The following is a 21555-nucleotide window of genomic DNA, read 5'->3' as shown; positions in this document are numbered from 1 at the left end:
TTTTCAATTTGTTGGATTTCTTTTAAATCATGTACAAATTGCGATAGGATTGGGACAGATCAAAGAGTTAAAACCAAAATGTGTACATGATATCGCATTTTGCTATTATGCCCTCACATGGGATTTATGTGAATTAATTTGGAATGTAGCTTTTGGACCATTCGATCATTTTAGTGGTTGCGAGGTGAATTAAGTTTAATAGATATTGGACAGAGACCCTTCCTCTATCCAATAATTCCATGGATTAGGTATAAAATTGCAAGTTGTGGATGGCCGACATTAGAGATTTAAGGTGTTTTCGGTGTTGGTAAAAGCTTTCAATTAGCACTATTTCCGTATAATGTTGCAAGAAAAAAAATATTTTTACTGTCACAACATAGTTACATTCACCTTATGTCATCTACATGTCAATAATATATCAAAATAATATCGATACAGTGAACTTATTTGTTACGGTACATAATATGCTATTTGAGAAAAATGTGACAACAACAGTGGCGTTTGAGAGAGAATTACACTGTGAGTAAAATTTTGGTACGAGTCATGTCATTAGTGGAAAAAGGAAAAAAGGGTAAGAAAGTAAAAAAGCAGAAGGAAAAAAAAACCAAAATGGAGTTTTTTGGGTGCATTCTTGATCAGGATGTTTATTGGAACTAAGGTGGTTTAGGACCATTTAGCGGCCGGAAAAAATATATATATGAAGGTCTTTCACTATTCGTTCTTTAATTTGTTCCTATAAATTTGAGTTATTTTTTGTGGGTTTCAATTAGCTATCTAGTTATAAAGTAGATGTTTAAGACTTCTTTTTATTTTGAACAAATGATATTATCTATACAAATGGGGGAGGGGATGGGCTTGGCCTCATAATGGGCTAGCAATAATGTGCTTCAAATTCGTCTTTGACGAGAATCAAACCTAAGACATCTCACTTACAAGTGAAGAGGAATACCACTAATTAAACTGTAGTACTAATTGGCAGCAGACATTTAAGACTTGAGTTTGAAAGATTGAACCTATTATTTCATTTGGAAATGGAGTAAGAAAGTTTGGGAATCTTATTCCTGGTTCAAAACTATGACTATTGACTATTGCTTGGAAAATTAATGTACCAAAAAACTCGATCCCCTTAGGTCACGCCATATCATACTCAATCACGTTAAACTCTTTCCCTAAACAGCAGTTTTGGTGGCAGCTCTTTGCTTGACTTAATTAGCCATTTCTCTATACAGTCACGTCACCTCATCTTCTTCGTAAAGTTATCGGCACTTTTCTTTTCGGTGTTAGAAGATGTCTCAAGTTTTCAATCCCTTCTCAGTTTCAATTCTGTAAAGTCGCATATCTGGCTGTATGACATGAGCTATGAAGTTATGAACATGATCACGTTGTGAAATTCCTACAAAGCTTGCGTGTTGCAAATGAAAAAGGTTAGCATTTTTCACGACCACCTACGATAACATTTGTGACATCAACCAATGAAAATTCATTGTACAAGAATATTTTCTAATATGACGGGCTAGTTATATCATGCTTAGAAAATTCTAGGGTTTGTGAGAGCATGTGTTATCAATTATATCATCAATGTGATGAATGCGATATCAATAATAGTCAATGTTTGCATTTATTTTGTACTAAGTACTTTATGCATGGGTGGGTGTTGACACATCTATGGTACCACTTCTTTTACATAATTTTTGACATACGTTTTTATGGAGCTCACTTCGCAATGTATTTTAGTAATCTGAATTGTTTATCTTTTAGAACATCATTCATATGTCACCTTTGCAAAAAATTAGACAAATCCAAACCATTAAGACATTCATTTGTATTGAAGAAAAAGAGACGAATCCGGTTTTACAAAGAAACCATAAGCTCTTAATCCAATAGTCATATTGTTTCAGATTTTGGTGATTGTTGATAGACATAACATTTGAGGGAAGACCTAAAAGATAAACGGTTTGGATTATTGAAATACATTACAAAATGGATCCCATAAAAACGTATGTCAAAAAGTATGTAAAAAATATGGTGCCACAAAAAGGAAAAGAAGGGGAATATTACTGGTGGCTTTGACTATTGAATTTTGATCAACAAGGACCATGACTTCACCAAATCGTGACATATTAACTGATTTGATGTAGATTAATATTTTCCCTATTTTATGATAATAATATAGTAATCACATAGTGAATTAACTTTAAGAGACATGATTCCCGCACTTCATTTTCATTTACGAACGACCATCTATTTAGTTATGTCATTTAATTATTTTTTAATTTATTCAATTCAATCAGCTATAAATAAAAAGAAAGAGAAGATCGAGAGAAACTTCCCTAACCCTAATCCCTCAACCAACAAAATGTAAGAAGCCAAATTCTACGGTATTCATTGAACTGATACAATATTGGGGAATATCCATGGAAATCCTTTCTGTGGCGAGGCTTCATTTTCCGAAGGCTCCAAGGCACACAGATTGGATTAGAGAGATTAATTCTGTCTAATAACAGAAAAAGAAATGGGAAGAGGATCCTCTTCGGATCCACTTTGTGGAGATCCTAGAGATCCCCATATCTTAGTTGTTCATCATATACCGTGCGGCTAATTTTCGTCAGATACTATTTATATTTAATTTTAAATAAAAAAAATTAAATAATTTCTGACCATACGATACACGATGAATGACTAGGATCCACACAAAGTGGATCCGGATGGGATACAATTTCAAAGAAATGTGGTTGCCTGCTGCATCTGACCAATTCCTTCAATTCCAATTTGTAATTTCCACTAATTCACTTGGGAGCCTTTCCTGCCAACTTCGTGTGAGATATTTATGTATTTGAATTGACGACTCCTGAGAGCGTCAAACAAAGCTATTGACTTTGACTCTTTTGGGGTCGTGGTTTTGATGTGTGACTAATGATGAAACAGTCACCGATCGTTTCATGGGGACAAAATAAGGTTCAATTGGCCCATGGGTGGATTGTTAGATGAACAATATTTGATTTGTAATCCTTGATGAATTTTCTTCAAGACTAATCAAACATATGACTCGTAATGAGGTCACGTTTTGCATGATCGTTTTGTAGGATAGAATATGTTCAATGCGATTCCAAAATCTTACAACAAATTCATATTTTTAGAGAAGCTATGGGCTTATTTAAAAGTGTTTTTAAAATGATTGAAATTATCTTTGATGAAAATGATTTTGGAACATTTTTTTAGTACAAATGCTAGTGAATCCTAAAATAGTATTTGAAGTGTTTCATACAAGAAGCAAATAAGAAAGCACTTCGAGTGAATTATTTTCTCTAAAAACAATTTCAGTCATTTCAAAGACACTTGATATAACAAATGATTTTGTTATATTAGGATGTACTATAATCAGTCTTGTGTTTGATTTAGTAATTTTCTTCATGTAATAATTTACATCTGAAGTTATATTGTCTTTAAAAGAAAAACTACGCATTAATTTGATCTTGAAGTTATGTATGTACACATAAAATTGAATTTTGATTTAATATATGGATTTGTTTTGGTCTAAGAAAATCACGAGATAAATTAAAAAATCATAATCTTAGCCAGAACCTAATTGTAATAATTTGTTGTGGCGGCCGCGGCAAGCAACACTCACTGAGAGCGAGACCTCGTCAACGAGAATCTCACCCTCGCAAGTGTTCTCAGGCGGCCGCACCAAAGAACTTCTCGTGAATAGGAGCCCATACAAAATGAGCGAGCGTTACGTTAACCAAAACTCAATGGGCTGACTAGTTGGACCTTATTCTGCTCTATGCATCCTTTGCTGTTGAAATTTTTGTTGAACAAAAAAATATGAATCATGAGAGAATGCTGGCCCGTATACTTCACTTCAAGCTATGCTCTACACATCTCCAAATATCAAAAATTTCTGTTGGTAGTCTTCAAAAATCAAATCTTTGACACGGTTGCTCCGTGGCGTATCCTGCACAAGAAGAAGCTTAGAGTTATGGTTATGCCGCACGAAATAGTTCGAGGGAGACAAACAAGCAAACGACTATGCCAGGTTTACTGCTAGCAAAGACCTAAATCCATTATATTTCAGACCTGCTTTCACTTCTCAATCAGTGACATAGAAATAGTCGTGAACATTGATGAGAAGGAGAAGGAGATTCTTACTAAGCACCGAATTTCCTCTTAATCGGCTAATGATGATTTTACCATTGTTTGCGCTCTGTAAAAACTACGGGAAAAAGAAGTGTTAATATGTTAGTTGTCAAAAGGGCATCAAAAGAAGCAAACAATCCCGGTAATATACATATACAACTGCAGAGGAATGTATTGTAGCAGGAATTTGCAAAGGGATTACACAATGCAGGAAAATAGGCTTAACTTCAACGATGTTAAACAAATGGTGCTGGCTGTGTGCAAGTGTAATTGTGTTGCCTATCAGGAATCACTTACATATTTATGTTAACCACTCCCAAAATAAAAGGTGCGTTTGCCAAGAGACGGCTGAAAGAGTCAAATCAGATCATTTTGTTAGACTCATCGTAAAGCTGACAAACAAAAATTCAACATGACATGGAAATCGAATGAGCAACAATATACTATTTAGACAGTTTACCTCTTATGCTCTACTTATAGCCTACTTGTAGCATCAAATGACGATAGCTACGGCCACACATAAAACGCTGCCATTTATACTGTACAAATTTCGGGTAACTTATCTGCATCCTTTCTTGGACAAGCCTGAAATCAGATAACTGCATAACTAACCAGATAGAGCTTCATGATCATTTTCTAGTACCTTCAGTCCAAGAAAAATAGCTCACCATCTTACAATACACCGCTGAATGCCTCTAGATATGGGGCGAATGATTGATGGATCCCGTTGAGCATACAACAAACCAACCTAAGAAATGATAAGAAATGCACGATCTTAATATTAATATTAATATTGCAATGCATTTCTATCTACAAATGAAAGAAATTGAAGAGATATCTATCTACCTCCACCAATGCAACAGCAGAAGGATCGTCCATGATCTCAAGGCTACAATCAGCTAGATAATTAATCTGCACCCAAGTACGTAGGAAAAAGTAAATAAAAAAGCATTCAGGAAGGAAAAGACAGATATAAGTTGATGCATTCTCCCACCCTAAACTAAGAAAATGTATTCTTTGTTTCTCCTGCCTATAGTGAATTGCAGAAAGAGTTCCAGGGGGCATACCATCAACCGCAAAGATATGAACATCTATCAAATGACCTATCAAGTGGGGGAGGGGAAAGTGCTTTAACGTTTAGACCAGCTACTTATTAGGCATCATTACTATTGTTATCAACGTTGTACAAAAGCATAGACTATAAAATATGTAAAAACAAATTTTTACTGGAAATATTCAGCTTTCTTCCAAGTGCAGAACTAGTAATTCTACCAAGTGTCAGAAATAAAAAAAGAAACCACAGACTACGTACTCCAAATTCTGTATTAATTAGAGACTGCACAAAATCCATCAGCTGAATCTTTGCCCATCCAAGGCACATGGTGGGATCATTTTTAGGTGGAGGATGTCTCCACGGTGCACCAAAGCGTAGTCTATCTTTTGAAAATTTTCCACTTCGTGCATCAGCAGCAAACTTTTGAAGGAGCCCCAATGCCTTCTCCATGGCCGGATTCACTACAGTAATCTAAATGAATAGACTTGAATAGCAAGTAAGGCAGCACAAATTGCATAAAGAATTATAAAATTACGAAAGAGGCATAACCACGGTTGTTAACAGGCCAAGTTAGTCGGTAAGACTAATGTATATACATCTAGGAAATCAAATATACAATGAAGTGAACAGAAATTCCAAGAAGGTGAATTGCAAGTAATATATCATGAGATTTCCATACACTTATCAATGAACCAAAACGTACGAAATTACAAAGACAAGTGAGTAAGATCATCATGCTCCAAAGAAACTTACTTGCAAGTAAGCTAAATATGAATCCACAATGTCTTCAAATGTGCTATCTTTGTTGTCTTCTAACCTTCAGATAAACAAAAAGGGTATTTATATAGCATTAAAACTATATACAAATAAAGTAGTCATAAACCATGTAGCATCAATTCTGGTAAAAATTAGGCACAGGTTGATTGGTGAAGAAGACACATGATATGAGATGAGATGGTAAAAAACAAAGATAAATATCACCCTTACAGTTGATAGTAATTGGCCTGTTTGAGTGCATAGAGCTCAAATAGGTGTCGTGGGTTTGGACCAAATACCTCAACAATCACCGACCACTGAATTTTGACAAAAATAATGCTAAAGGTCACTAAAATGTCCAGCAGTTCAAGACATAAAGAAAGAAAAAAGTGCAAGAAAATGAAGAATCATCAGGATATCTGATGGACCTAATTTCAGGATTAGTAGGAAAACTGATCGATTTTTATTCCCCCCTGCCCAATTTTACTACACTGGAAGTATGTTTATTCAAAATTAGAGAAGCGTATTACCTCTGAATTACTGAAATAATCAGTAACCATATGTAACTTAGCTTCCTGGGGACTCCAGCCAAAAGCCTGCAGAACAAACCAAGTATAAATCCATGATAACCTCCAGTATCCTCACAATATTCAAAACATGAACACGACATTTTAGAACAGGCCCCGAAATGACATGTCAGTCTAAGTTGAGTCGTGGCTGGCAGGGGGCTCAACACTTTTAATGGGTTGTGCCAGGAACAGTCACATGATAAGCCATTCCAGGCAAGAACACATTATGGGTTCATACCAGGCACGACATGTAGCAAAAACAAATTAAAAAACAAAATCTCAAATCTAGTGAACCACGTCCCAAAATATAGAATTGAGCACGATACAAGTCACGGAACAAATGTTCCCATGCTTCATGCTTCAAGCTTAAGGTATTAGTATCTGCACAGCAGAAAAGAATAACTAGTGTTTGTTCCTTTTGGTCAATGAAGTAAAGGCAAATGCAAACACATGTAATGATCTTGTATAACCATGCATCTTTAGAGTAATACGGTTTCAGAGTCTCAGTTTAAGTACCTCACGAGAGATGAATATGTCTGGAAATCCAAAATCCATGTAAGCTCGGTATGAATAGTAACTGTAACAAAGCAACAGGAATTAGAATTCAAACAAACAAGAAAATAAACTGAAAAGGAGGAAATACACCGAAAAGTAGGCCACTGCAGAAGTTTAAAAGGTTAATTATTAGCTTGTGACATATAAATGTATAAGTGATATGATGTTATAGAAACACAAATGGCTAGGAATGAATCTCACCTATCCGATGTCACGAGTATAACAGGAAAGCACCTCTCATTTGCACCTAAAGCAATTATTCTCCATATTAGACTGTCGTGATACATGGATCCGCAGACTGATGAATTCTCATCCAACAGAATCGCATTCTTTAAAACTTCGACATTGTTAATAACCAGCTTAGGCTGCTCCATACAATAAGAAACATCACAATTAGAGATTCATAAAAACTCCACACACTAATCAAAACCACACAAAATTTCAGCAAATACTAAGAATGAGTATAAGCAACCAAAAATGCGAACTTTATTACCTGAAAATGATCAATTTCAGCTGCTTGTGACAACAACTCCATCAACAGACAAGGCCAATCAGTACACAAATTCGCTAAAGACCCCGAAAATCCCCCAGTCCGATTAAAATGAGCAATGGCATTAGCCCTCCAACTCTGCTGCTGCTTAATCACCTCCTTTGCCAATCTCAATGCCACAACGGCCTCCCTATAATACGAAGCCTCCTCCAACGGCACATTCTTCTTCTCAGTCAAACCCAAAATCCCATCAATCTCTTGGCCATTACATCGAGCACTTAGCGCGAACACTGCCCGATCCCACAAAACCGACCCGGAAACTTTCTCAGAAAGCGCGTTCTTGGAAGCCCCATTGCCGGCAATAACGCGGCGGAGCGCCGTGTTAAGACCATGCCAATTGCTGAGAATGGAGAAGATTTGATGGGAGCTGATGGAACCCAGCTGGACGCCCTTGTGAGCCATGGATTCGAGGCAGCTTTCGAGCTTGGTTCGGCAATTGGGTAAAGTGGTCGGCGGGCAATTGGACCAGGAAGCCCATGGAAACGATTGATTGAACTGCGGGTGGTGATCTTTGATGGACTCGGCGAAGTCGACGTAGCCGGTGAGGTGAGGGCCTTTGTTCCACTCCCCCAGCAGACCTGGAGAAAGACGAAGTGTTAGAATCTAGAGAGAGATATGGAGAGAGCGAAAGAGAGTAAAAGGGTGATTACGTTCGAGGATGAGGGTGGTTTTGCCGGCGCCTCTGGGGCCGTGGAGGATCAGAGGCTGAGGCACGCGGTGGCGCTGGGCGTGGTTGTTGAGCACGGTTTCTAGCAATGGCCGTGGGATGATCTTCCATGGTTTGTACACCATTTTCTGAGATTTATGAAGCTTACTAACTGTGGGTGGGTCGTTTGTGGTGGAAGGAGAGAGGGGTATTAGAAGGGTTTTAGAGACCAAACGACGGCGACCCTCAGCAAGCTGCCTGAATAAATGTTTGTTCTTGGCCAATTGCTCGCATTTTTTTGTTTTTGTTTTTTATGTGACCAGAATGTTTACACAACAGTCAACAGCACTACGGTTTAATGATATTTCTATTCACTTATAAATAAGAGATTTTAAGTTCGAATCTCGTGAATGGTGAATTTGATACCAAATGAGGTCTTAGGTTCGAATCTCGTGGATAACGAATTCGATACCAAATTAGGTTGATCATTGTATGGCTTAACCAAACTCTTCATCTCCTTAATGTAAAATATCGATATACTAAAAAAAAATAAAATTACCGCCTACGTGGACACGGGTTAAGTAAGATAATCATTATAGTTATCATGTTCGACTCTTTTTTCATCAATTTGAGTACTCATTTTTTGATTTGGATTCTCTCTTGAGCTAATGAAGAAGATCCTCCTGATTCATCATCGTGGCCCGTTGGATTTTTATTCAACGACTACAAAATAGGGAGTCCTTTTAAAGTTAAAATAATTGTAGCCGTTAGATAAAAATCCAACGGTCCATAATAATGGGTCAAGAGGATCCTCTCCATTAGTTCATGATAGGATCCAAATCCCTCATTTTATATGTTGTAATAGTGACATATGTGAGCTAGTCTATATAATAACGATAATGTTTCTAGGTCATCTAACTCACTCGGGTTTGGTTTTAATAATACGAATCATTCACATAATAGAATAATTAACCACTAGATTTGATTATACGATTGATAAATTTTTTAGTTACAATTACAATCGTTCATTTTCCGTACCATTGAAATAAAAAATCCAACTTATTTTCTCCGCCTAAATGGTTCAACCCATACCCAATTTAGTGGTTGAATATTGGGATTTATTGGTCCACAGTCCTATCCCAATGTATGGTTCTCATGGGCAATGCAGAATTGGGTTCTGGGTGGCCAGAACAATTCACACATTATATTTATCAATTCCATACTAGCCAAGCCCATTCAGAAGGAGAATTTTCTTAATTGTGATTTTTTACAAATGAATATTTTTTGTTCGATAAATGCTAAAGGAGATTCTTTCAAAAGTTGGACTCTTCATGAATTTTGATTTTGGCACAATGTTTTACAATGTTAGCACGAAAATTAATATTGACAAAAATTTATAGAATCACACTTTCAAAGAATCTCCGTAACATTTCTCTTTTTGTTTCGATAAATATTCACGTTACCGATCTCTCCCACTCTCCTTGTTATTATTATTGTTATTATAATTAATATAATTATTATTATTGAATGGATAGTGCTGGCTAGTTGGCTAGTTGGCATTTATATGAAACAACAAACCATATTTAAGTCAATATTGAAGAATATAGTAGTTCAATCAATCATTCATTCATTTTTGGGGGAAAAAGCAAACATCATTCATAAATAAACGATATGACTCAAAGGATTTTAGATGATAAATTTAAGTATTTCTCCGCATCAACTTCTCCATAATTTTTCGTCATTTAACGTGACAGTTACACTTTTATATGATATTATTAATTTTTTTATTTATATAAAATGTGTATTTGTTATTAGTGTAATGTTCTATGTCGATAACGTTCAACATTATCATTTACCCATTTACACAACGTAAGTCATAGTATTCAATCAGGAGCTTAAGTATCAACATCCCAAAAATAATGACAAACTGGAACAGGAAGACTCAGACTCATCAAGCATCTATACTATTAGGCAGAAGGCCTTATGGTTAAACATTCATATAAACCCAAAAAAAACTTTTCTTTATTAAACCAAAAAACGCAACCAAATATTTAAAAATGATTAAATTTTTGTGAGAGCACAAGAGGGTCTTACAAAATTTTGACAAATTAGACCGTTAAAACAGAATTAGACACTCAAATAATACGTACATGTTTTTGTATCCTATCAAGATCAAAATTTGTAAATTGCAAAGTAATCTAAATGAAACAGATGTGTAAGTTCATCGAGTGTTATTAAGAAAACACCTCGTGCACGCAAAAGCAAGTACAAACAGACTAGTCGTAAATTACGCGAGTATTATCAACTTGTATAACTTAATTTTTTTTTCTTGAAAAAAAAAGATTACGGATGGTAAATCACTTTTATCCATTTATTTTGGAAGTTAAGAAGACACACAAAGACATTACAACCTACATCTGATCACAAATCTAACTTTAACACCAACAATAAGTTTCGAATCCAAAACATTTAATTTTAAATTTTAAAAAAATCTCCTAATCCGTCCGCTACAGTCCCCATCGATTCTGGTAGTTAATCTTCACTCCAGTCGTTGCCCAAAATCCAGCAAAAAGAAAAAAGAAAAAAAATCTGCCTGTCACATCCTTTTCAGTCTCTCTCTCTCTCTCTCTCTCTCTCTCTCTCTCTCTCTCTCTCTCTTCATTGTTCGCCATTGTTGCTCTCTTCCCCACACTCCTCTCGATCGCTTCGCTTCACTTTTCTCCATCCTCTCATTTTTCTTTACTTCCAAGCATTCTCTCTATTTCTCTCATGCATTGCTCAGCTGTGCCCGAGACAGACCCGAACCCGACCAGGTTCTAACCCGGACCACATCCCAAATGCATCGCGCCACCGCCGCCACAAACCCACTCCAAACCCTCCTCGACCTCATCAACTCCACCCTATCCCTCCTCCTCCGCTCCTCCCTCAGCGTCCACTCCTTCGTCGGCCGCTGGACCGCCCTCAACTCCAAGCTCGCATCCCTCCACTCCTCCGTTGCCGACATCTCCGACTCCCCCCACTGGGCCCAGAATCCCCTCCTCCACACCCTCCTCCCTCAACTCCTCTCCACTCTCCAGCGCCTCACCGCCCTCGCCGATCAATGTACCGACGCCGAGTTCGCCGGCGGGAAGCTCCTAATGCAGAGCGACCTCGATATGGCCGCCTCCTCGCTCTCTAATCAGCTTCGCGACCTCGACTTGTTGCTCAGATCTGGAGTCCTCCACCAGTCAAACGCAATTGTTTTGTCCCACCCGGGTCCCGGGTCGGATAAAGAGGATTTGGGCTTCTTTATCAGAGACCTCTTCACCCGGTTGCAAATCGGCGGCGTCGAGTTCAAGAAAAAGGCTCTTGAGTCGCTCCTTCAGCTCCTCAACGGCGGCGACGACAAGTCGCCCGGCCTCGTCGCCAGGGAAGGTAATGTCGCATATTTGATTCATTTGCTCGATTTCCACCAGCAGCCTTCCGTCCGCGAGCAGGCTATCTTCGCCGTCTGCCTCCTGGCCTCCGCGGACGACGAGTCCTCGCGCAAGGCAGTGTTCGAAGAAGGGGGTCTGGGTCCTCTGCTGAGAATACTCGAATCCGGGTCTACCCATTTGAAAGAGAAGGCCGCGATGGCGGTAGAGGCACTCACCGGCGACCCAGAAAACGCCTGGGCCGTCTCCGCCTACGGTGGCGTCTCGGTCCTCATTGAAGGCTGCCGATCTGGGTCTCCGGCGACCCAGACACATGCTGCCGGCGCCATTAGAAATATTGCCAATGTGGAAGAAATAAAAACTGCTTTGGGAGAAGAAGGGGCCGTGCCAGTACTAATCCAGTTACTTCTCTCCGGCACCATGACCGCCCAAGAAAAATCAGCCAATTGCATAGCGATTTTAGCCTCCTCTGACGAGTATTTCCGAGCTCTGATCATTCGAGAACGTGCGTTGCAGAGATTAATGCATTTGATCCAAGATTTACCGAGCTCGGACACATTGGAACACGTCCTCCGAGCCATCACATCGCTTTCAGCATCAGATTCCTGCTCTAAAATCCTGTCGTCTTCAACCCTTTTCCTGGTTCAACTCGCCGAGTTCATAAAGCAGGGCAACACAACGCTACAGCAAATCTCAGTCTCCTTACTCGCTCACTTATCGGTGCATGTGAGCGATGGGAACAAGCGAGCGTTGGGCAGCTGTATGGGGTCGTTGGTGAAGCTCATGGAGTCGCCGAAACCGGTGGGTCTACAAGAATCGGCAGCCCAATCGCTTTTGTCGCTGTTGACTGTCCGGTCGAACCGGAAAGAGCTGGTGAGAGATGAGAAGAGCGTGATGAGGCTGGTCCAGCTGCTGGACCCAAAGAATCACGAGATGGTGAGCAGCAACTTTCCGGTGGCGGTGGTCGCGGCGGTGCTCAGCGGAGGGAGCGGTGGTTGCCGGAAAAGGTTGGTGGCCGCCGGAGCTTATCCGCATATGCAGAGACTGGCGGAAATGGAGGTCGCTGGAGCAAAGAAGGCGTTGCAGAGACTCACCGGCGGTAGGCTAAAGACCATCTTCTCCTGGACTTGGAGGGGAATAGATCCTGGTAATTAACCTGCAAAGAAAAAAACCCGCCAAATGAAAGGTTAGTTTTGGAATTCCAGTTTTGTTTAAGGGTACGTGTCATCTTTCTATCCAATTCGCGTGTGCCATGTTGGCATGCCAACCTGGATTGATATGAAAATGACAATTCTACCCCTCACCGAAAAACTGTGAAAGATTGTAAATAGTGTGGTGGCCCACGGAGCCCGGTGGGTCCAGTCCTTTTTAATCTATCTAGAAGGGGCAACTTTTAACCGTTTGACTCGTGAACTCAGTGAATATTTGCGGTGGGATTTTAGCGGTAAAACGGCAGAGTCGTAGCAATTGCTTTTGTTAGTTTTGTTGTTGGTGTCGGGGGTCGTGCATTTTGGCTGACACAGATATTTTAAATTTTGTTCGTTGTGCAAAATACAGAGGAGGAAGGAGGAGTTTGTTTGGATTTTGTAACCGTCCGGGGAATGTGAAATGTGAAAGCGACGTGGCTTGGACAAAAGCAACAGATACACACACATCCTATACCTAATTATTTGTATCATATTATCTGTCATTAAATTTAAGTCAAGCACTAGTTATTTTAGATCGAGTGGCTCTGGGGGCCCACTCTTAACGCCATCGTTCTCAACTTTATCATTTGCCTTAATGGTTGAATGTGAGGTTTTATCACAAAAGATCTCGATCAATTATAAGGTTTTACCACAAAAGGTTTCGGTATGTTATATATTATATTTAATATTTTAGTAAAATATTGTATTGGTAAAGGAAGAAGAAAGAGCATGGATGCGGTTTTTAGGGAGCGTCCTCGTTTTGCTGTTCCCCTTTCTTTTTTGTAATTTTTTTTTTCTTTTGGGTTGTGTTTTTAATTAACACCTACCTGGTTTTTGGTTTGAGAATGTACATTATTTCTCTCGTTGTACTATTGGTACGGGATGTCGTGGTGACAATGTACTTCAATGTAATGTGAGTTTTACTGTCGTTGCTCTCCTTGGTTCTATTTGTAATGGACATGAACTGAACATGGGTTTAGCGTTTTACTTAGAAAGAGTGCAACTCTTTTTGTTTGCTTGCTTTGGTCAATGGTGATGTTATCTGAGCCCTTCAATTCATTTTTGTGTGCCATGATTGTCATGATGAATGTTGATTGATGGATGTGGATGTGGATGTGGATGTGGATGTGGATGTGTAGAGCCAATAGCATTCAGCCAAAAGCCGAAAGCAAAAAGCCCAAAGCTTTTAGGACAAGTTAGATGTTTTTTTTTCATTTTCTTCTTGTATTGTATTATCTGTCTTTCTTTTTGAGCAGATAATGGGCAATGATGAAAGTATTTCGTTTCTGGAAGACTGAGTTGAGTTGGCTCTCTCTCTCTCTCTCTCTCTCTCTCTCTCTCTCTCTCTCTCTCTCACTTTCTCTTTCAACAGATTTGTTGACAGAAGATGGGTCCTGACTCATGGGTGGCACTCCCCTCCTGCTTGTTTTGCATTTAGTATGCATGATAAAAGCCCCTTCAATTTCATCCAGCCTTTTCTCTAGTACTTAAAATGACTTAGTACTAGTTTGGTTTTGAAGTACTTTTATAAAAAATAGGTATAAAAAAAAAGCTGAGCTAAAAAATGTGTTGGTATTGAGAGCATGAATTGCCTTCATCCCCCACATAAAAAAGTGCTTACCTACACCTTAGTATGCCACAGTGTAATTCCAAACAAAAAAAATGACATGTTAAGTGTATTAACATTAACTTTCACCACACGATACAGCAGAATGTCACAGAAGCGTACTTTTAGGTTAAGTGTTTCGCCATTAAAAGAAACCTAGTCACTTGCACCGCTAAGCCTAGAGCTAAATTTGAGGCTTGTGCTTCACAGTGATGAAAGAAAGCAAATATTTGGGGGATATATGCATCATTCCGAACAGAGACTGAAGATCAAAAAAGGTCATTTTATTGGGGTGGGGTTTCTTAGATTTTTGAGAATCTAGAAAAGGTAGAAAATTTGGGAAAAGGATGAAAAATGTCAAGAAAACTTAAGACTAGCTAAGAAGGAAGACACGGCATATAAATAGAATATTAGATGTAGGGAAGAGGGGAGACTAGAAGTCTAGATGTGATATATGAAGCCAACAAGTGCAATTGCTGGTGGTGCTAATGTTTGGGCCTGAAATAATGTTTTGGGTCGAGCCTAGAGTTATTCTCGGTCCAAAAAGGGATACTGGGAATATTCTGTCATGGGCCAAGCCTAGTAGAGTTCGGCCGAATCCTATAAGGAGATGGTTATATCTGGATAGGGGTTAGGTGATCAAATCCCAGTACAATGAGGATTCTCGAAAATTAAGGATGCTTTGAGTCATAAAAGATGCTGAGAATCAAGGGATGAATCTGGGTGATTAAAGAGTTTGGTTCAAAGTCCTATAGGGATTAGGATTGTTCGAGACCTGATGAGATTGGGTTGAGGAATTATAATCCAAGTGGAGTTCTATCTCAGACATGGAGGAGATCATTACTATAAATAGAGAGGGGAGTGCATCATTCAAAGCCCTTCCAATTCAACACACAATTACTCTGCGCAAACTTCTCAAACACCTTGAGATTTTTATTTTATTCTTTCCCCACCAACACATCTTTAGTTTGGATAAACAGCAATGTGGAGGCAACTGGCAACATCTTCAGTTTGGATAAACAGTACTGGAGCTGTAGAATCAGCCGACCGAGGAGTACCTTCAGTTTGGATAAATAGCCTTCGAGACCGACTGATTATTTATCCAAGTCTAGGTTAATAAGGATTTCCGAGTCCTTGTTGGAAGATGTCATCCCATCAGCCTTCTTGGTGAAGTGAGTTGTTACCAGGTTACTACATTCGGCACATTGAAAGTCAAATTTGATATTGAACTTCGCAGAACTAGCAACCTTGTCTTCAGGCTCTAGAACCTGAAGGCCGAGACGTGTTCCTTTCTCGGCTGCAATCGCGAGATCAAGAAGTCAGCATCGCACCCAACGCCACAACAACATATTTTACTCATCGGGCGACGAGTTGGCATGCCCCGCATTCAATCGAATGACGTAGTTAGCTTATTAATTACTTGACCTGCACGCCACGTAGGCTAGGTAGTTTTTAGGGTCAACAAGTATCCATGCATTATTTTTTATATTTACACACCTTTTATTAATTTATGTCTTACGATCTTTTTTAATTCATTCGATTCGAAAGTTGAACGTTGATAGACGTATAAATGTGTATGAAAGATAAAAAGAGGTATTTGGATACCACAACCCACATTAATTTGAACATCTATTATCATTTATATATGTTAACACTTAATTACAAAAATGACTTGTATAATATGAATACACTGGCATTGTAACTTTCATGGCGTGTTTACCAATCGGGGTTGGAATGAAATGAAAGGGAATCATTCCCGATTGAAAGGATTCCAGTGTTTACTAAAATTTTAGGAAATCAAAAGCACATGGGGCCCATCTAAAATTCGGAATCACACTCCGAAAATTCTCGGATTTGGATTCTTAGGAGAGACCTGGTATTTGGATTCCTGGAGAGACTCTTCATCCGGATTCTGACTTTTGTACCGAAACGACCCTCATGATTTTTGGCTAATCCGAAAGTACCCCAACAACTTTGCCTTTCCAACCGATCACAGAGTCTTGTAATTTCATCTTTATCAACTCACGGTGAGCTCCAACGGCGATGGCGGTGCAAACAAATACAAACCCACATACAATGATACAAATCAAAACAATCCAGAATGATAGAGAGATATGGGTTCCTTCGCACCTCTGTTTTGAGAACCAAAGAGGACGGAGAACATTTTCTTTTTCCCCTGAAGACGGAGACCGTCTTGTTTTGAGAACCAATGACGGCCTTGACCTCTTTTCTTCTTACTACTTATTGCAATTTATTTTTCTCTTTAATAAATTATTTTATGAAATGTTTTTTTTATTCTTAAAATCAAATAGAGATAGATGTGCTTCTACAGGGTACTAAAATGTAAAAATATTTGTTAAATGTTTGCTTTTTGATCTTAACTCCTAACTAAAATGTTATTAAAAATAAATAAAGGATAAAATAAAACAAAAAACAATAAGGGCATTTCAGTAATCTTATTGATTTATATTCTGATTCATCTGAATTAGTAAACAAATTATATGAACTAAAGTTCATTCATACTCCGATTCCAGAACATTTAGGTAAACAACTTCAACAGTAATCCGATTCTGACTCCTCCTCAATTCAATTTCTCTTCAATCCAATTCCTCTATTTTGATTACGGTTACGTAAACGCGCCATCAGTTCAGTGTTAAGGATATAAAGTCATGGACTAGTTCTTGTCATGTGATATTGTAATATTTAGAGTCAATAATATATTATTAATATGGGATATCGCATATCATTAAAATGAGATGTCAAAATATCAGTATGTCTATGATGGTAAGTGTAATGTGTAGTCCATTTTCTCTTTCACAATTTCACATGTTGCTTGCCTATGCCTCGCCTAAATTGCATTTGCATCTGCATCTGATGCCTGCAGAAGAAAAGTTCGTGACTTTTTTAATTTTATTTTGTGTTGGGGGAGGGAGGGGTCATATTTTCCCGTGAATCGTGAGATCTCTGTTTAAAGCAACTGTACAAAACTTAGCTGTAAAGCCTGTACACCTATTCCTTTTGGTCATTGTGTGGTTCTTTTCACTGACATTTCCCCGCAACACTGCCACGGTTATAATTCATGACCCTTACGTTAACCACCACTTTTAACGTCCCATGTCTCCATACGTTTCATTCTTCTCTTCTCTAGGTTATGGAGCTTATGAAGTGTACTGGAGAATACTCTTAACCAAATCAATTACGTTTTTTTAGTACTCTTTAGGTCCCTCGGAAGATGAAATCTTTGGTTAGGTGACCTGATTACTATGTTGCGTACATAACGACTTTGTATCATCAAACGTATCGATTCGTTATCAACTATTGACCTATCGTTCATATCGTGATACTACGGATACTAGAATACATCGCTGTCAATATGTTTGTCAATGAATACGTAGACGGAAAGTAATTAATGACAACGTCACATCATCTCAATGCCTTCTCGGACCAGCCATTTTCCGGCAAATCGTAAGAAGTATTGACCATGTCAACATGCAAGCTAATTGGCTTGCTAAAGTGGGATGAACATGATTCATGGGCTCCTTTGTTTTTTTTTTATGGGCAATGATTCAAGTCTGCATGATATCATGGCTGTGACCGTTCCAAACACCAGGGCCCTATTTGTTGGGCTCGGAGGTGCATGTGAAGCATATGCTATAAACTCGCAGTTGCCGTTCAACTCTGCCAAAGAGAATGGATTAAAGTTTTCTGAATACAAGATAATTACATTTGATTTTATATAAATTTCGAGGTCCACCTCTACAGAATAATCTCAATTCAAAAGTCAAGACATATGTTTAGCAATAATCTTGTTTTGCTGTTCCAACCACAGTCTCTGTTGATGCAACAGACTATCTTGATTCATCGATTCGTTACACATAGGATCACTAGTACTTGTCGCATCTGGTAACACTGCAAACGGGTCGTTTTCACTCTGCACACTGAATGTCGGCGCAGCTGCGAACTCATTAGCTTCGTCTGCATGAAATCTCGGAGCTACACTCTTGTTATCACGAGCCACCGCACGGAATGTCGGTGCCATTCCACTCTCGTTGGAGTTTTGGGCACAGAATGTTGCTGCTGCCAACTCTTTCGGACTCTGAGCACAAAATGTTGGCGCAGTTGTGGGCTCATTCGTGCTCCGCGCGCAAAATGTCGGTGCCATTGTGCTCTCATTGGAATGTTGCGTCCACAATGTTGGTGAAATTGTGCCCCCTTTTGGGCTCGGCCCGCCAAATGGTGGCGGTGTCATTGTGGTGTTATTTGGATTGTGGGCGGGAACTGTCGGTACTGTTGTTGTATTGTTTGTATTCTGCGTGGGGAATGTTGGCGCCATTTGTCCAACATTTGAATTATGTGCACAAAATGTTGGTGCCGCTGGTTGGGACGTACTAGGGGACCAAAGCAAATCGTCTCCGAAATTTCCAAAGCCATTGCTGGCGGTGGTTTTTGAACTCGAAGAGGTTGCAAAGCTCTCGATTGGAATTGTATCTTCGAGAAATGGATTGTATTGGTGTTGTGGGACTGAAGATTTCTGAAACAAACTGTCTAGGTTTGATGAATCAAACAGATTATTTACAGACGAAGGTGGTGGCGATGATCTTTGCAGCGGCGGTTCTTTGTTTGTAGACTCGAACAACACAAGCTCCCATCCATGTTTCGCACCTTCTTGATTTTCGACACCAAATAGTTGTTCAACTCCTTTTTCTTGTTGCTTTGTTTGATCTGGTCGTGGTGTCCAGTCGTCAAAAGAAACAAGATCAAACCCAACACTCACCGGTTGAGGTTGATCGACCTCAGCCGGCAATGATTGGGTTGATCCATTCCCATTCGCCCGTCTGATGGATTCATTCTCCGGTGTCTTATCCGGTTGTTCCTCTGAATTATAAAACTCTTGCTCCACCGACCAAGACGGACTCACATTCCCACTGTGGTCGGCGACACTCGTCAAATCCTCCAACGAAGTGCAAGCCGAACCGAAAGCAGAGCCTCTCTCTGACCCCTCGTATTGCTCAGAAGAAGCGATTTCATTCGGTTCAAAGCTCAACCCTTTATTCTTACCCTCCTTTCCCGCCATTTGATCCGAACCAATCTGCAAATGGGTTGGCGGCGACCGACCCGGAAACGAAGCCTGATCCTTCAGAAACTCCTGTAACGTCTCCAGAAGCTCGTCCGAAATTTTCTGCACGCTCGGATACTCCGAGGTCCTCCCAACCCCCAAGATCTTACAGAGCGCGTAAAACGACGCTAGCTCCTCAAATTGTTTTGAGGCTTTCACACAGGCGTGAAAGGCGTTCACGCACGACTGGTATTGCAGTTGGAAGAAGCTATCTAGAAGCAGAGCCAAACCGTCGGATATGTCCCGGTACAGATCGTACGTCTCTTGAACGATCGAATAGAGCGAGATCAATACCAAACGGTTTGTTTTGGCCGCCCCCGTTGGCGTCGTGGCGATCGCTCTGTCGAGCAGTTTCTGCCAGTAATGTATCCGATCGAGCAGAATCGCGGGCTTCATGTCGCGGATGACGGGCCCGTTGGACCGGGAGCTTCTGCGGTTGTTGTTGAATTCCTGGTCGCGCTGGTAGGTGAACCGCCGCTGGAGCTTCCCGGTGAGGAAGCAGTCCAGTCGCTCTTCGAGGTAGAGGGCGAAGGTGCGGACGAAGGCGGTGTAATCCCACGGGCAGGAGTTGGAATCGTCGCGGAAGTTGGATAGGTTGAGGATTTTGGCGCCGCCCTTCATGGCGTGGAGGACTTCGATCGGAAAATAGGGGTCGCCGTCTTGGAAGATGCGGAGGACGAGCATGAGGGATTTGAGCACGACGATCCAGTTGCGGGTTTTGCCGATGCGCTTGGCGATGGCTTGGGCGCAGGAGGAGGCGTACGATTTGTTGGACGTAATGAGCGTGAGAATTTCTTGGATGTATTTGTCGACGATGGGGACGACGTCGTGGGACGTGGCTTTGAGGACTGTGACTTCGAGGTTGGCCGAGTTGTTGTTGTTGGAGACCTTGGCTAGGCTTATACTCGTTTGGTCCTTCACAGCTCCAATTGCCTTCTTTAGCTTGCTTGGCATCTTTGTTGCTAGCGATTTAGACGAATCAACTACGATGAGATTTCTTGTTGTGACAAGCCGATATTCAAAACTGTTTTAATCTGGGACGAAATTGGGCGTAAGGACGAAATGTAATCCACAATTGTTGACGATGATGAATTGGTGAAAGTAATAATGATGATAGAGATTTCTTCTTACAACACAATATTCTAATTCATTCTAATTTATACGCAAAGAAATTGAGTTCTGTACAAAGAAACGATTGAAATAATAACGTTGGGTCGTGAATTGAGGTTTTTTGCCATGTTATGGTGTAGAATTGTTTCTTCTTGTGTGGAAATTGGGATTGAAATTGTAATTAGTGGTACAAGCTTTTGGTTTTGAGAGGAGGGAGGAGAGGGTGGGGAGAGTTTGGAAATAATTTGGGTGGTGGAGAAGAGGGAAGGGCCTTTGTGGACGTGACCGAGACTCGCGCATGTTTGGTTGACCAAGTCCTTCGCATGTTTTTGTTCACTAATCAAATCTCAATTGAATTAATGAATTAAGTTGGGGTATTGCATGCGGGAATGGGACGTAATGGGGTTCTAGTCCTTTGCTATTTTGATAACAAACGTGAAGTCAGTACCTTCCCATGGCGAGTTGATCATGGTGATCCATGCACTCGTTTATGGCCCGGTTTAGAAGGGTACGTACGTGCTACTTTTTAGAATGTCCTTAACACGTGTAATTTTGGGCGTTGCAGAGAAAGAATCAAGATCCTCTCCTGATCTAAGGATGAGGATCCTCCTGATTAAGAAGTGTGGATCGTTGGATGAAAATCCAACAGCTACAAACAAGGGGTCTCTTTAAAGTTATAATAATTATAACCGTTAGATTTTCATCCAACGGTCCATATTCTTTGGTCAAGAGGATTCTCATCCTTAGATCAGGAGAGGATCCTGATCCGCATAGAAAATGGGGGTCGTAATGGCTATGTTTTTGCATACCATTTGTCATTGTTTGGACTGGTTGAACTTTAGAAGCTAGAGTTGTA

The 21555-nt window shown here is 39.9% G+C and overlaps 3 protein-coding genes across 4 annotated transcripts; 1 reads left to right on the top strand and 2 right to left on the bottom strand.

The window, feature by feature from the left end:
• Positions 1-3488: 3488 nt before the first annotated feature.
• LOC137739730 (uncharacterized) lies at positions 3489-8529 on the bottom strand. 2 transcript variants are annotated; one of them, XM_068479416.1, is made up of 14 exons: positions 8272-8529; positions 7565-8199; positions 7273-7436; positions 7033-7093; positions 6478-6543; positions 6179-6264; positions 5945-6008; positions 5450-5662; positions 4984-5049; positions 4806-4885; positions 4598-4722; positions 4340-4485; positions 4150-4213; positions 3489-3955 (listed from the first exon to the last, which is right to left on the bottom strand). In XM_068479416.1, the coding sequence occupies exons 1-11, from the start codon at positions 8411-8413 to the stop codon at positions 4608-4610; spliced, it is 1692 nt and encodes a 563-aa protein (XP_068335517.1). In that variant the 5' UTR covers positions 8414-8529; the 3' UTR covers positions 3489-3955; positions 4150-4213; positions 4340-4485; positions 4598-4607. The 2 variants fall into 2 exon arrangements, with proteins under 2 accessions (XP_068335517.1, XP_068335516.1); XM_068479415.1 differs by having other exon boundaries at positions 4435-4485.
• Positions 8530-10867: 2338 nt separating this feature from the next.
• Positions 10868-13400, top strand: LOC137740080 (protein ARABIDILLO 2-like). Its single transcript, XM_068479880.1, has 2 exons — positions 10868-12866; positions 13238-13400. Exon 1 carries the CDS (start codon positions 11105-11107, stop codon positions 12833-12835), a length of 1731 nt encoding a protein of 576 aa, XP_068335981.1. The 5' UTR covers positions 10868-11104; the 3' UTR covers positions 12836-12866; positions 13238-13400.
• Positions 13401-18254: 4854 nt separating this feature from the next.
• On the bottom strand, positions 18255-20543 carry LOC137738827 (clathrin coat assembly protein AP180-like). Its single transcript, XM_068478299.1, has one exon. It carries the CDS (start codon positions 20541-20543, stop codon positions 18255-18257), a length of 2289 nt encoding a protein of 762 aa, XP_068334400.1.
• Positions 20544-21555: the final 1012 nt, after the last annotated feature.

The sequence above is a fragment of the Pyrus communis genome, chromosome 7, assembly GCF_963583255.1.
Source record: "Pyrus communis chromosome 7, drPyrComm1.1, whole genome shotgun sequence".
NCBI classification, from domain to species: Eukaryota; Viridiplantae; Streptophyta; class Magnoliopsida; order Rosales; family Rosaceae; genus Pyrus; species Pyrus communis.
The sequence above is the reverse complement of the archived record's forward strand: the minus strand, read 5'-3'. Positions and strand labels throughout refer to the sequence as shown.

What these genes read in the sequence shown, in the direction of transcription:
- LOC137739730 (XM_068479416.1), bottom strand. Translation starts at nt 8,413, where the DNA reads ATGGTGTACAAACCATGGAAGATCATCCCACGGCCATTGCTAGAAACC. An exon ending in CTGCTGTTGCATTGGTGGAG is followed by an intron (nt 4,886 to 4,983) that starts GTAGATAGATAT and finishes ATCATTTCTTAG; the next exon opens with GTTGGTTTGTTGTATGCTCA. An exon ending in CAGCGGTGTATTGTAAGATG is followed by an intron (nt 4,723 to 4,805) that starts GTGAGCTATTTT and finishes ATCTGATTTCAG; the next exon opens with GCTTGTCCAAGAAAGGATGC.
- LOC137740080 (XM_068479880.1), top strand. Translation starts at nt 11,105, where the DNA reads ATGCATCGCGCCACCGCCGCCACAAACCCACTCCAAACCCTCCTCGAC.
- LOC137738827 (XM_068478299.1), bottom strand. Translation starts at nt 20,543, where the DNA reads ATGCCAAGCAAGCTAAAGAAGGCAATTGGAGCTGTGAAGGACCAAACG.